General features: G+C 37.7%; 2 protein-coding genes across 3 annotated transcripts in view; one reads left to right on the top strand and one right to left on the bottom strand.

The window, feature by feature from the left end:
* The window catches only part of LOC106499467 (vitellogenin-1-like), a 42,324-nt gene that overhangs the window by 1,000 nt on the left and 27,334 nt on the right, over positions 1-13,990 (bottom strand). The window contains exons 21-34 of the mRNA XM_013960969.2: positions 13,625-13,844; positions 12,578-12,747; positions 11,324-11,947; positions 11,184-11,240; positions 10,022-10,204; positions 8,768-8,974; positions 7,892-8,034; positions 7,253-7,391; positions 5,926-6,061; positions 5,062-5,248; positions 4,543-4,640; positions 3,855-3,949; positions 3,589-3,748; positions 2,213-2,374 (exon numbers count right to left, since the gene is read on the bottom strand). Coding sequence (XP_013816423.2) covers positions 2,213-2,374; positions 3,589-3,748; positions 3,855-3,949; positions 4,543-4,640; positions 5,062-5,248; positions 5,926-6,061; positions 7,253-7,391; positions 7,892-8,034; positions 8,768-8,974; positions 10,022-10,204; positions 11,184-11,240; positions 11,324-11,947; positions 12,578-12,747; positions 13,625-13,844 — 2,581 coding nt within the window. The remainder of the gene's footprint in view (positions 1-2,212; positions 2,375-3,588; positions 3,749-3,854; positions 3,950-4,542; positions 4,641-5,061; positions 5,249-5,925; positions 6,062-7,252; positions 7,392-7,891; positions 8,035-8,767; positions 8,975-10,021; positions 10,205-11,183; positions 11,241-11,323; positions 11,948-12,577; positions 12,748-13,624; positions 13,845-13,990) is intronic.
* The window catches only part of PTGFR (prostaglandin F receptor), a 115,067-nt gene that overhangs the window by 98,104 nt on the left and 2,973 nt on the right, over positions 1-13,990 (top strand). The window lies entirely within an intron of this gene.

The following is a 13,990-nucleotide window of genomic DNA, read 5'->3' as shown; positions in this document are numbered from 1 at the left end:
CATTTGTTTTATCCCTCAGTTGGACAGTACATTTATAACATGCCAACTCTCATCACAGGGAGATCTGGAGGCCCCTGTATAGTTTTGGGCTGTATCGGTCAGTTATCTCCTGAAATGCTAAAAGTCTCCTTGGTTGAATTACTGTCCAACCTGAAGCACAAGTTTTGCATAATATGCATGATCATAAATATTTCCTAGAAAATTGCTTGAGATGCTTTTTAAAAATATATAATATTTTCAAGCTATGAAATGAGAGATGCTATAAAAAAGTCTGAGGTTTTTTTTTTTTATATACATTAATTCTTGCTATGCCTCTTACTTGTGTACATTGTGGGTCTGATCACATTCATATCCATGTAGGAAACAGTTCCCTGTGCAAACTGGATCATGACTGAGTGACTATGATCCATAAGGTCATATAACACATAAACCAGTCTGCCTCGGTCAAGATCCTAAGACTAGAGACTCCTAGATTTCAAGGATAACAGTGGAAACTCTGCATCCTTCTACTTCATTTTGTCCTTGCTCCACTGCTGACAGTGATGTGGTCCCACTCTTTTGAGGCAGCAGACTCTCAGGTATAAGTTCCCCTATAAAGAGCTGAGAGAAAGTCTTTGTCTTGTGTATGCAAATACATGTTCTCAACTGGGAGAGAAGGGGATTTTGTTTCTGCTGCTACTCCTACTTTTTGAACAAAGAAAGAATGGTTTTTAAGGACCGGCATTGTATTCCTATTGATCCTTAGCCTGAGGAAAAACAATCAAATTTGTTAAAAAATACAAATGGCATCTTTTCCCTGCCTTCTCCTCAGGATAAATAAATAAATAAAGCCCTTGATTAGGAGTGCTGCTAGCAGACTTCCCAGCCTCTGGTTCAGTAAATGAACCAGAGAAGCCTGCAGTTGCTGTAAAAGCAGCACTGGCTGCGACAACTAACATATCTTTTTTCTGATTTTCCTCTTTTTTCACACTTTTTTGTGAGAGAATGAGACAGCTTTATTATAGCCTAATATTCTGAGGCAGTGAGTGGCCTGGGGTGATGACATTTCAGAGATATAGACTTGGACACACAAAAGAAATCTGTGAAACATGGATATGACAAGATTTAGAAGGGTTTTTTGTTGAGGGTGGGTTTTTCTTTTTATAAAAGGATGCATCTATTCACATCTTAGGGAGCTGTCAGAAAACTATTAGCACTCTCCCCGTGCTACTTGTTGAATTGGCTGTTGTAGGAGGTTGACTATTATAGAAAGATACTTGTTGCTTTTATGGGCTGATTCAGCACATTGTGAATATTAATAATATAAGCAAATTGTAAAGTTATATACAGATGTTGTTCAAAATCAGACATAATTTCTTTTCACTGTAACTCAACATAGAGATTCATTGGCTTCAGTGAAACTACACTGGATTATCTCAGCTGTGGACTTGGCTAACGTGGTTAAAATAGAAAAGGGACCACTTCAGTAGGTATTCCCTAATGGCAGGTTTCCCCCTAGGGTATATATGTCCTGTGTGATCCATTAAAAGATTTAGGAAGGAATGCACCAAAAATACCTGTAGGTTCAAGGCTGGATTCTCCTCTCTTGTTTATATAACTTTAGTGTAAATCTGTATCAGAAAATATATTGCATCCATGGTAAATCAATGTAAGGGAAAGGAGAAAAAGGCCCAGTACTTTGAAAAATCTTGAGCACAAATGTGTGTGTATAACACACCTTCAGAAAAAAAACCATTTTTTGAAATAATCTAGAGAACATTTCGGCAATGTGTTTTTTGCTGATGTATTGCACGGTGGCATAGCATGGCAGCCTAATCACAGCAGTCATGTCACACTACTTGACTGACTTTCAATTGCCTTGCTTGCCCTGGTCTACACAAAATCGCAGGCTGTAATGTGCATAAAAGGACTCACTGTTCCTTATCACAACTTTATGGAGATCCTGAAAATGTGAAAAAAATTTATCGATCACTGCGGCCCCTTTTACCACCTCAAATGTTTTCCTCAGATGATGCTACCTGCCATCATCCAAACTAGCTTTTAGCTACCCAGTACTGTCAGTGGTTATAGCAAATACTAATGGGATTAAAAGCAGCAGCTCAAGGAGCCGCAGCAATACAGGTCTGTGTGTGGCTGTGCTGTGTTTTGTTCTTCTGAGTGTTCTGACAGAACTCCTACAGTACGTGACACAGAAAGAGAAAAAATATCATACCTTTAGGGAAACAGTGGAAGCCAACCTTAACTGAAGCTTTTTCAATTGGAGTACACTCTTGCATACATTTCAGTACTGGGTCAACAGAGTAGCACGTAGATTCTTCTCCATCAACAGTAGGATTTTGATTCAGCTTCACATAACTGCGCTGCAGTTTGCACCCTAAGAGGAAAAGGAAAGGTAGTTAAAATTGTAGAAATAAATCCCAATTGATCCTTACAATAATAAAGGTCCATATTTTCTCTTCAGCTTTTATTAAAACACAGGTCCCTGACAACCTTTTTCACAGTAGTGAGGTTATCAAGATAGGATGATAATAAGTTGGGGGATAGAGGAAAGGTTTTGAAAGGGGATCTATTTTTAAAATTGAATTGCACAATATAACCCAAATGGAATCATGTATACCCTCTTTTTTAGAACTACGTAATACACAGAAAATAACCTCTCATGTCTGAAAGCTATTAAGAATAGATACTGTCAGCACAATGGCTACTTAATTGCATTACGAAAAATGTCAACTGTAGCGAACGGATAAAAAAAATGGCAGCATTTATATAATAACATCAAGGATAATTTTTGTATTGGATGATTTTTATAATGTTGCAATTATCTCACTAGAAAGGTATAATGTAACTTAACAGGATCCCAGCTATGACTCCGTTTCCTGACATACAGATAAGTACAATTCTGCTGCCACAGAAGTCAAGGAGAAAACAGCCATTAACTTCAATAAAGTTGTCTCAGGTCCAAGGTAAATGGAAACCTACAGAACAAAACTGTAATGATGTTAAGGGAGACCATGATTATTTTTCCAGCTCCACATGAGAGGAAACTCTTTTACCCTAGGAATATTTCTAAATATTTCCCTGAGATTGCTCCCTTAGATGGTGTAGAACAAAAATGAAATTTTGTACACTCTGAAAATGTATATAAATTTAAGATCTGACCTATTGCATTCATGTCCATTCTGTGTGACATCTATGATGTCTGCAACTTGTTTGATTAAATTAGGTCTACAGACAAATCTGAGACTGCTTTGACTGGTGAAAATCACACTGACTTCAGTGGGAGAAAAATTAGGCCTGATTTTGCCTCTTGAAGAAAGAAGCTACTCGGTGTAAGAAATTATAGTCATATCAATTATTTAACATTGAACTGCACATGAGACAAAGACTTTTGTTGAGTACAAATTCTCTATGTTCACAAGCAGTATTTTAAACAGTCAGTAGTTAATGAAGTTAAAATGGATATATACTGCTATTGTCTTCTCTAAGTAAAAGATATCTGCTTTTTTAAAAAAAATCTTTCCAGCTATTGGCAGTGGAAAAGTGAAATTGTATTTTCCCCAAGCATAAATTACTCTCAGATCTACTCACCACCAGAGCAGGTTTCTTCTAGCAATACCCATGAATGAACAAAAGCAGAACAGCTGTGTGCCAGCTTATGATTTGGCATTAGGAGTTCATTGTGCTTTTCTCTGTCATTATTTCCACAAACTCCACAGGTCTTTCCTCTCATCCATGAAGCAAGAGTAACCTATAAAATAGCACATCTTTGTAGTGGATACTGAAGTGTTGGTCTGTTACATTGCCAAGATACTAAACAGAAAGCAAGCTAGTAACCTTTAAAAAAAGCCCAATACCTTAAGGATCACACCATCAAAAGTCACATTCTTCAGGCCATGTGTTGGAGCTTCCACGATAACTGTTGTCCCATTTTTATAAATTTTAATATTGTCTGTAAAAAGACGGTTCATCATAAGGTGATCTACTTAATTTTAAAATAACGGAGAAACTGACTAGCACAACATATATTATAATGCATTTTCTTTTGCAATAATTTTTTTTTTGCTGTCACACATGGAATGTATTTCTTTGTGGAAAGATAAAGGAAAAATAGAAAAAGTGATCTCTTCATTTGTAAAAAATCTTCTACTGTTTTTCCCTATAGCTGAAACTGACTTTTGTATCCAGCTTATTAAGTCCTGAAGTGATAATGACATCAGTGAAGTTTCAGCTAAATATCTGGCCAAAAGCATCTAACAAGCACTTTCTTGTATGCAAGCACCAACATGGACATACTGTATATATAAGAAAGGGCTTCATCTACCTCTCAGTTATGCTAGTGAAAATGAAGAGTATACCTACTACAGAAAATATAGGAACATAAGTAATGCAAATCTTAAGAAAATGAAGTCTGTAGTTTTTCTTGGACTTAATCACACTTGTATTTTCTTTACATTGAGATGCTTCTGTAAAGTTTACAAAAATACAGTCTTGAAGATATTTCGTTTATAAGTCAGTCCTGGAAGGGTGGGTATCACAGCTTACCTTTTTCATACTCAGAATCTCCACTGTGTGTTAGTACTGGCTCTTCGTTGCATGCTACAAGGAGAGATGAATTTGGTGCAGGACAGATTGTGATGTTTCTTGAGAGAAAAAAGAAGAAAATCACGGTTAATTTATTTAAGATGTGGAAAGTAGAGATTATTCATGACCAAAGCAAACAAAGAACCAATCTGAGCATCTGGATTTTGAATGAATGAATGAATTGCTTTCTTTCCAAAGTCCAAAATTCATTGTGACTTGGACTTTTGAGATTCAAACTGTAAAGAAAAGACAGAATGGGGACTTGTTGAGCAGGTCATCAGATAAGCGATGGCCATGAAACCAAAGATGAGGGCAACTAAACAAAAGACTTTCAGAGGACAGTTCCTTCTGGGACACCTCTCTTTCCCCAGCATTTGACTGCAAACTAATGTCACGTGGGAACGAGACATCTCCCATCCCCAGACTAACTCCCTAAAGTTTTATATCTAATTCTTCAGCCTTCAGATAAATTGCACTTACAATGAGCTTGTATTTATGTGAACCTCTCTTGAGAAGGACTTTGGATCAACCTTTTTTGTAGTAATGATGAATTTTGGATGTTCGGTACAGTCTTGGGCCACTATCAGGCTGCAGCTTTTATTGAAAGAATATGTACGGTTCACATGATCAAATGTTTTGAAATCTCCCTCGCTGACTTCACATGTGGCTGCAAAACAAAACCAGAAAAGAAATGGCAGGTGTAACAATGGCATGTGTGTTGCTGCAAAGAATTTGAAGGCTGCCTGAGATTTGTTTACCTAGCAAATAGGAAAGAAACTTCAGTGTCTCCTAGGCAGAAGTTTTCAAGGCTGCCAAAGTCTTTAAGGACAGGATAGCATTACAGAATAATTAAGAGATGTAGACTATACTAGTGTTGATTTTGATTACATGCTAAATACTAAACTCAAGGTAAAAGTGATTGAAATGTACTAAATTCTTGAGAAACCATGATAAAAAATAGTTAACATTTCCCACGAGTGTTAGACACCAGCCAGCTAGAACACACATGGCTCTTTTCTGAAGAAAATAAACAGGACAGGAATTCATGATCTGTCTTTACGCATCATCTGATGCCTCTCAATGCAAAGATGGCAACTTCTTAGGAGGGGCAAAAGATAATCTTCACTGCTTGCAGACAGGTGTGATTGCTGAACTCTGAAAACTTATATCAATGCAAAGTCTCTTTATTCACCGGCCAACAACAGTGCTTCCAATTGATAGAATGAGTTGCTGAGAAAGCAGATGTTATGCTTCCCTTACAAGGAAAGGCAAGGCCCAATGATGGCAGAGGATGGATCTACAAACATTGCTTATTTATGAGACAAGCATACAAGTAATATTTACATTGATCTTCTTGTGCTATTTGTGATGCTATTTCAGGAAGGAAATTCCAAGCAGTGATATCTTGAGTCTCGTAAGTTGGAGATGGGCCTAAGGGCAGAGTGAATGGAATTCGGAGTGCCTGATAGTAAAGTGTTACCTGAAAAAGCAGAAAGGAAAGTACATTAAGATAAATTGAACCATGTCATTCAAGATATGACTGCAAACAAAAAAGACTCTTATCTTGAAAAAAAATCTTGAAGAAGTATTTATACAATTGCAGTTGTGTTAGTCTCTTCAGGATGCACGCAAACCTCAGGCTTTTGTGAGGAATCATTGTCTTCTGTTCTGGTCTCACTTCCTGACTTTTATGAGTAATTGTTAAGGACACTGGAAGCTAACACAAATGGATGAAGTTTAAGTGATAATTAAGTGACTTCTTAAAAAACAAGTTAAGTAACTGGATAAGTGGACGGATGTGTCCGGAAAAGCAGGCAGCATCCATTACAGGCTGAAAACTGGCATGATGTGCCAAAGTGGTAAGATCCCTTACTGCGGTTACAAACAAATTACATTTACCAAGAGAATCAAATTAATGCCTAACGTGCCTACTTCTTCATTACCATATATTAAAGATCCTGCAGTGCTAAAGCACCATTTAAGGTTAAAGACACACTAATTTCTCTGTTTATGAATAGCTAGCTGTTATTAATTTGCCACAGATTCACAGGGGAAATTTTTAAAAATGGTGCACAGGGATTTGGTGGACAAGGGCCAATTAATCATTGGGATTCTGCAGATAAAGCCTATGCAAGCTGCTCTGCAAGTGCAACCTTTCTAGTTTGGTTAAGACAGAGTTGTGTAAGTAGATGTCTAAACTTGATCAGGCCTGTCTCATCAAGGATGGTCACTGCAGACTTGGACTTAAACACAAACCTGGGTAGAGGCTCTACATGGTTGGAACTGAGCATAACACAGATGTTTTCAAGGCCTCTGTTATCTGCTCTTCAGCCCCGTATATCCCACAGAACTAGTCACACTGGGTAAAATTAATAAAGGTTTGTGTGCTGAACAGTCATACTTCAGGAAATTTGGGCTTAACTGCTGTTCTCTGCATGGAAATAAAATATTCAACTACAGAGTCTGATTTTCAACTTCAGCTTATTGCTGTGTTGCATCAAAGCAGTAAAAAAATCAAGGACCACATATTTCAAGACCCATGTATTCAGGGATGTAGCAGCTTCTCTAAGAGGTAATGTTTTGCCATTTTTTTTCTTTACATAAAGTATCATAATGTTTATTAGCTGAAAATCCATTCAAGGTGAGGAAGGGGAAAAAACCTGACACGTACCCCAGGAGCTTTAATTACTGTATCAATTGTCCGTGGAGATGTTGCAGCTGCCCTTACTATAAATTCATGAGATGGATTTCTCTGATGTGCTTCTGAGAAGCCCAACATGAGTGCTGCTCCAGGAACGTACTGCATGAATCTAGAGATAAACAAGATGTGACAAACTCAGGTCCATGAGCAAAGGATGAGGATTACTGGCAGTTCTGAAAAACTGAGAAAACAATGGGTGAACTGAAAAGCCAAAGAAATATTACTTTGGGTCAAACTAAATGCTTGGTTTTATCCACAGGAAACATACTGTTCTAATTTTAATGATCTTAAGTATTTTTTTTTAGAGACCAAATAGAAGGAAATTTCAAAACAAAAAGCCATTTTGAACTGAAATATCAAATAATTTAATTTTGAAAATGCAATTAACTGTGTCAAGTTTTTAAATATTTGGGGGATACCTTTTAATATGAAATGTGAGGGAAATAAAAAATATTCACAAAATAGTTTTGTGCCATTGAACTTGTGTTTTCCATCAAAAACAAAAAAGGTTGGGTTGAAAAGTTTCATCCAGTTCTTTCAGTGTTTTTATAAAGCCCAACTACTGCAAGGAGTACAACACAACAACCTAGAAGAGAGCAAATTACATACACCATGCTTGTCTTTTTTATCCAGGATGGAAGACTTCCCCATTGCACCTTCAGCTGCATGGCTGGTTTCCTTGCCAGCTGGCCCGTGGTAATCCTGGCTTCTATTCTGTAGTCTCGGCACTCCTTGCCCCATCTCAGTCTGGCCTTTATGAAACAGGGAAATAGTCATCCAAATTTCAGAAAAGAAATCACAGCACAACTGAATACCATTTAAAAATGTAAATGTTCCTGCTTTTCTGAAACTTCAGAATGATCCTTGATGCCCCTAAGTCTCTCTTTCCCTCTAAATATCCTCATGGAGAAATTTTGACTACATCTGGAAAAAATGTGAAGCTGAGTAGAAAATGAAGTTCACTAGGCTGTGCTAAGCTACATGTAGATGTTCCTTTTCCAAAGCAGACACTGAAACATTGTATCAAAGAAAAAAATTGCCAGACTCCAGACAAGCAAACTGGTATTTAAACAAATAATGAAGAAAAAATAAATCAGTCAATTTTTAAATTTTCTTCATACTTCTACAGGTATCAAAAATATATAATATATCAAGTATAATATAATATATCTATATATATCAAAATATCAGTATATCTCAATATCAAAATATAATATAGAAAAATATATCAAAATATGTTTTGATGCATCTTCAAAGTCAACATTTTTCTGTCTGGTTAGAAAGTGTTTTTTAATTTTTTTTAATTTGAAAGCCTGGGAAAAGATAGGAACATTTTTTGAAATTTCATGAACATGTTGTGAAACACATTTCAAAATATGTATGTTCTCCCTGTTTGATTATTCTAATCAGCAGGTGCTATATGGTTATTCAGAAAATTCTGGGCTGTCTAGAGCTCTTGCTTGGCAAAGTTGACTGCGTGCTTACCTGTGCTTTCAGAGGCAGTATTACAGCATCAGCACATGCTTTCCAACTGGTTTCAGCCAGCTGAACCACAACTAGTTGCACATCAACTTTGGCAGCATCAGAACGAACATATGCTGTAGCTTGATAACCTTGATTTCTGTTGTCACTCCTTACTGCCTGTGCCACAATCGTAATGCCAGGTGGAATTACGTCTCCCAGGAAGTTGCGCTGAAAAACAACCCCCAACCATCTGTGCTTAAGTATTTCTCTGTATTCACTTTGGAACCTACAGTCCCGTTTGTGTTACACTGATAGCAGGAAGCATTCCTTGTCTTTCATCAGTTTGGTTTGTCGTATATATTTGCATACCCCCAATATTTAAGAATAAATCTGGTTAGAATCTTAATTATTTCATTACCACCAGGAATTTTCAAAGATGTAATTGTTTTAATGAGGAATCCAAGACTCTTCCGAACTACCTCTATGCACTTTTTAAGATTTTGTGTATTATTGTAATATTGGAAACAGATGCCTATGATACATACTAGACATCTTCATTTCAGTATGTGCATTCACGATGTAAGTTACTATATAATAGCTTCTTCAAGACAACCGATTGTTTTGAAATCCTTCTGACTAGCAGAGTCCCCTTACACATTGACTGTATTTGCAGGGCTATTTATTCTATTATTATGTAGATACGTTAACTTAGTACAATTACAGAATACTAAGTGTGCACTAAAGATAAGGATGATCAGTGCTTAATGGGGCTTTATATTTTCCAAGCAGTAATGAGCATGAAGATTCTGATTTTAGTTACACTCTACATGCACTCATGACCTCGGGTCTACATTATAAAATAATTTGGAGGATTTAAGTTAAAAAAAAATCTTTAAGTAAAATCTATTTATTTCCTCTGCAGTTGCATTTTTATGTAATTGCAAAATATTTTCCATTTTGAAGGTTTCATAGGAAAAAGAAAATTCTATCCCCTTTAGCTTATAACCCCACTCCCTTCAATTTTTATCATTTCCAAATCCAAGTTTTCACATACTGCAAACACTAAAGGAAAATTTACTCAAGAAACCAACAAATGAAACCCCAAAGCCAAGAGAATTTGCAAAAATGTCAAATTACTTTGACTTTCAATTTACAAACTTAGCATGCGAAGTACTTCCTGGGCCTAACTCAGAAACTTAGGGTACAACCACCTCTAAAATTCCTGCTCAGCAGTCAGCAAAGCCCTACCATTTATGCGTACAGTGCAGAGACTACCTCACGTGTTAAGCTGGAACCACTCCTGTGATGAATGCCAATTCCTTTGCTAACGTGGCTCCTCCTAGAGGTGCTGCCAGTATTTCCCCGGTGGCGGTGGCTGCTGCTGCTGCTGCTGCTGTGGCTGCTTCCTGATTCGGAGGAAGATGATGATGAGCTACCTGATATCTTCTGATCTGGATGCTATGGAACAAAAATATGTTATGAAGCTATGGCATGGCTTCTAGATCCAGGAGAAATGAAAAATGTCTGCTAATGGAAGCTGTTACTTCTTTAGCTTTACAAATGCAAGAACACATAGAGGTAAACAGTACTATAGGTCAGGATTCATCACTGTAAATTGTATTTTTACAGTGTAGACATCTAAATCAGAGTTATCAGTATCAATCTGTAGGCAATGGAGAGGCTCAGACATATTTTCAGTGTGATTCTTATTATTCTAAATATGAAATATGTTGGGTAGGAATGTGCCTTGAATCCACCTGTACCTCTCTGCTGATTAGGAAGGCCATGTAGATAATGACTGGAAATGGAGATTTCACATTGTAGAGGTCTAACATTAGGCAAGGTGAAACCCACACTTACTAAGTGATCAGAAATATCCATTTTAATTTAAAATGCTGTAAAACATCTTCCTACTCATAAGCAGGGTAAATAACAATTTTCTAGGTAACACTTACAAAAGCTACTACATTATCATCCTTTCAATGCATACTTAAAATTTCTCTGTGCCACAATGCATAGTCAGCCTGGTTTCTGATACCATCTACATACATGATGAGTTTGCTTTACTGCTATAATTATCTAAAAAATGAGGAGTTAACAATTCCTATTGGAAGATCCTCTGGTTTCTGTTTTTTATAATTCCTCTATGGACTTTCTTGGCTTAGCTTTCACTGCACTGTACCGTATCTAGCCCAAAGGTGTCCTGACCAAAAATTTATGGTTTTAAGTGCTGCAACAACAGAAGGGTGTAACAAGACCGTTGATATTTTAATAACAGAGCAGCTTATTTTGGCCATCATCAATGATATTACTAAACAATAAATAAGGTAGATTCTATAGAATGCTTAAGTGAAATGAACCTAACAAATCCCTTTAGTAATATGCTTGGTCATATCAACTATAATGATAGGAGTGCACACTTGAAGTTTGGACCTACCCAATGGACATGAGCAGACCTGAAGCGGAGTCGGTACACTTTCGGAAGGTAATTCTCCTGCAAAATTCCACAATAAGTTATAGCCTGCAGCTCAGTGAGGATCACCTGCTAGTAGAAGTCATAGCATTAGAAACTTTTACCCATTCTGTGGAAATGTCGTAACTACTGTGACTGTTAAATTGGGACTTGACGTGTTTTGTCTCAGCTTGTCTGTCATATTTGCTGGAGTGCTCCTTGCTGTGGCGATGGGGTACACCAACACTTTCACTGCTGCTGCTGCTTCTGCTGCTACTACTGCTGCTACTCTGTGTTTTAGGCCTCTGCTCATGAACACTTCTCCCTCCAACAGCAGCACTGGCATGTGGAAACGACGCGGGCTTGGGATGCTTTTTACCTGTACGTTTCATACCAGGTGCTTTGCTGCTGCTGCTGCTGCTGCTGCTGCTGCTGCTGCTGTCACTGCTGCTTTTGCTGCTGCTACTGCTACTACTGCTACTGCTTTTGCTGCTACTGCTGCTACTGCTTTTGCTGCTGCTGCTTCCACTACTACTGCTCTTGCTGCTACTGCTGCTACTGCCGCTGTCCCCAAAGGGATAGAATTTCTTTCCTTTGGCTTTAGACTGTTTTGTTTTCAGATTTATCTGGGTGCCTCCCTGTGAGGCCCTGTTGTCAGAGTCACTGCTGGAGGGGCTGCTTGTTGTACTCTCAGTGCTTCCACTGGTGCTGCTGGCACTGGACGATGAGCTTCTTGATTTTCGTGTCCCCTAGTCAAAAGTACCATTGGAAAAAGAGAATTATTTTTCTGTGTCTATGCAGAAAGCTCTAAATAAAATCAGATACAGAGAGCTATGAATCTCTTTGCTGCCTCAGAAGATAAGATGTATGCCTGAGATAGCAGCCTTGCAATACAATAAAAACACAGCTAAGTAGAACAATCCCCCAAACCCATGTGTGATAATGAACATGTGTAGAAATTATTGATCATACAGTTATGTAACTAGTGTTAGTAATGACAGTGCTGTAGCTGTGACTATCTCAAGGCAAGCTGTTTAGGAGGTATCATGCCTTTTTGCAACAGCTGCAGTAGCTGGAAGGAACAGACAATCTTTTGGGCACACAAAATCTTTGGGCCTTACATAATTGTGCTAGAGATCTTCAGAGAAACCAGCAAAACCAACCAGCTCTCCCTAATCTCCTTCACCTCACCTACTGCAAAAGAAATGAACCCCAAAAAAAGACCTGCAGAAAGACTTGTGTACCTAAAAGCTTGTCTTTATTTTCCAATTTTTGTGCACTATCTAAACAATGAAGGCTACTTAGTAAAAGCAGTAAAAATAACTAAGCTTTGTGTATTGTCTCCCACAAATCTGGAAAGTGGATTTTTACAGAAGTACCTGGCCATCAGTATCATCAAGGATTTTCTTCACTCTTTTAATTGCTTCTTTGCTGGAAGATACTTGTGTCTCTGGATCTTCAAATGTTACTAAGCGTACCATTTTTGTAGGAGCTTGGGCCCCTGCCTGAATCATGAATTGTATTTTTTCAATAGGTGCCTCTGTATAAACTGAAATTGCACAAAAATAATATTAGTATACTAATAGCTGTTACTAATAGCACTAAATAGTAGAATAAGCCAATTTTTTCTGCAATTTATTTAGACATTCTTTCACATCTGAAAATGTAAATGCTCATTGGTTATTTCTGGTATTGAGTAACTGGTAAAATATTTCCCTAGGAGCTGAATGTTCATAAGCAAATTTTACAAAGTTAACACAGCACTAGATTCTTTTCAAGCCAAGAAACAGTGATTGGCAGATCTAAGTCAGTGAATTGGATTGCCTAAACAAATAATACTGTGGGATAGCGAGTTAGGCATCAGAAAGAAATTGAAACTTGTCTCTTGACAAGCATTCTTGTAAAGAACAGCCCAATGGCCATTAGTCTGATACTTAGGAGACCTAGATTCAGTGGCCTGCTGTGCTTTCACTTCTTATGACCGTGGATTAAGACATTAAGGACTAGATCCTGGCAAGGTTAATCCATAATTCCTTTTAACAGTCTGGGCTTTTAGAGAGTAGCTGCAGGACACTGCATCAGATCTGTTGCCCATGTCCAATTGCTCTGTGCCTGCATCCCAAATCCAGCGTTTCGCGATATATCAGACACCCTCTGCAGGCACAGATCAACTCTGCCTCACACTGAGCATGCAGAGTGGAGCTGTGCTGTATGGCCACTCATTGAGAGAACTGAGAAATCACTGCTCAAAGGTGGGGAGAAATAGATTCTCGCTACAAGTGTAACCTGCTGTCAATACTGGCAGGCTTGAAAGCTTTAACAGTAGTTTTAATGGTATTTAAGATACAACAAATATACATACATACCTATATACACACACACAAAAACACATGCATTACTTTCTTTTTATGCACGATTGTATTTACCTGGTTTGAAGCTCATTCTGAGTGCGTGTTCTCCAACTAGGTAATAAAGAGGCACATTTTTGATAAATGCTGCATATATGCTTTTCCTCTCAGTGCACACTTGAACTCCAAATGTACTTGCATTGAGGCACACGGAGTGAACAAATGGTTCCTTCTGGGAAGATGAATGTCCGAAGGAAAAGGAATTTCCTGATGAAACATCTTCTGCAGACTGTCTGTCCTGTTAGATAACATACAAGTCATGCTGGACAACAGTAAGAGAAATTCTAGCATGCTATGACTCCTGTTTCAGTAATAGAGTTACATATATTCTGCAAAAGGAATTAACCAGTTTCCTTGAGATAGCAAGACTGATACAGAACAACC

This window comes from Apteryx mantelli, chromosome 8, assembly GCF_036417845.1.
Source record: "Apteryx mantelli isolate bAptMan1 chromosome 8, bAptMan1.hap1, whole genome shotgun sequence".
Classification (NCBI taxonomy): domain Eukaryota; kingdom Metazoa; phylum Chordata; class Aves; order Apterygiformes; family Apterygidae; genus Apteryx; species Apteryx mantelli.
Note: the sequence above shows the minus strand (reverse complement) of the source record. Positions and strands in the feature narration are given on the sequence as shown.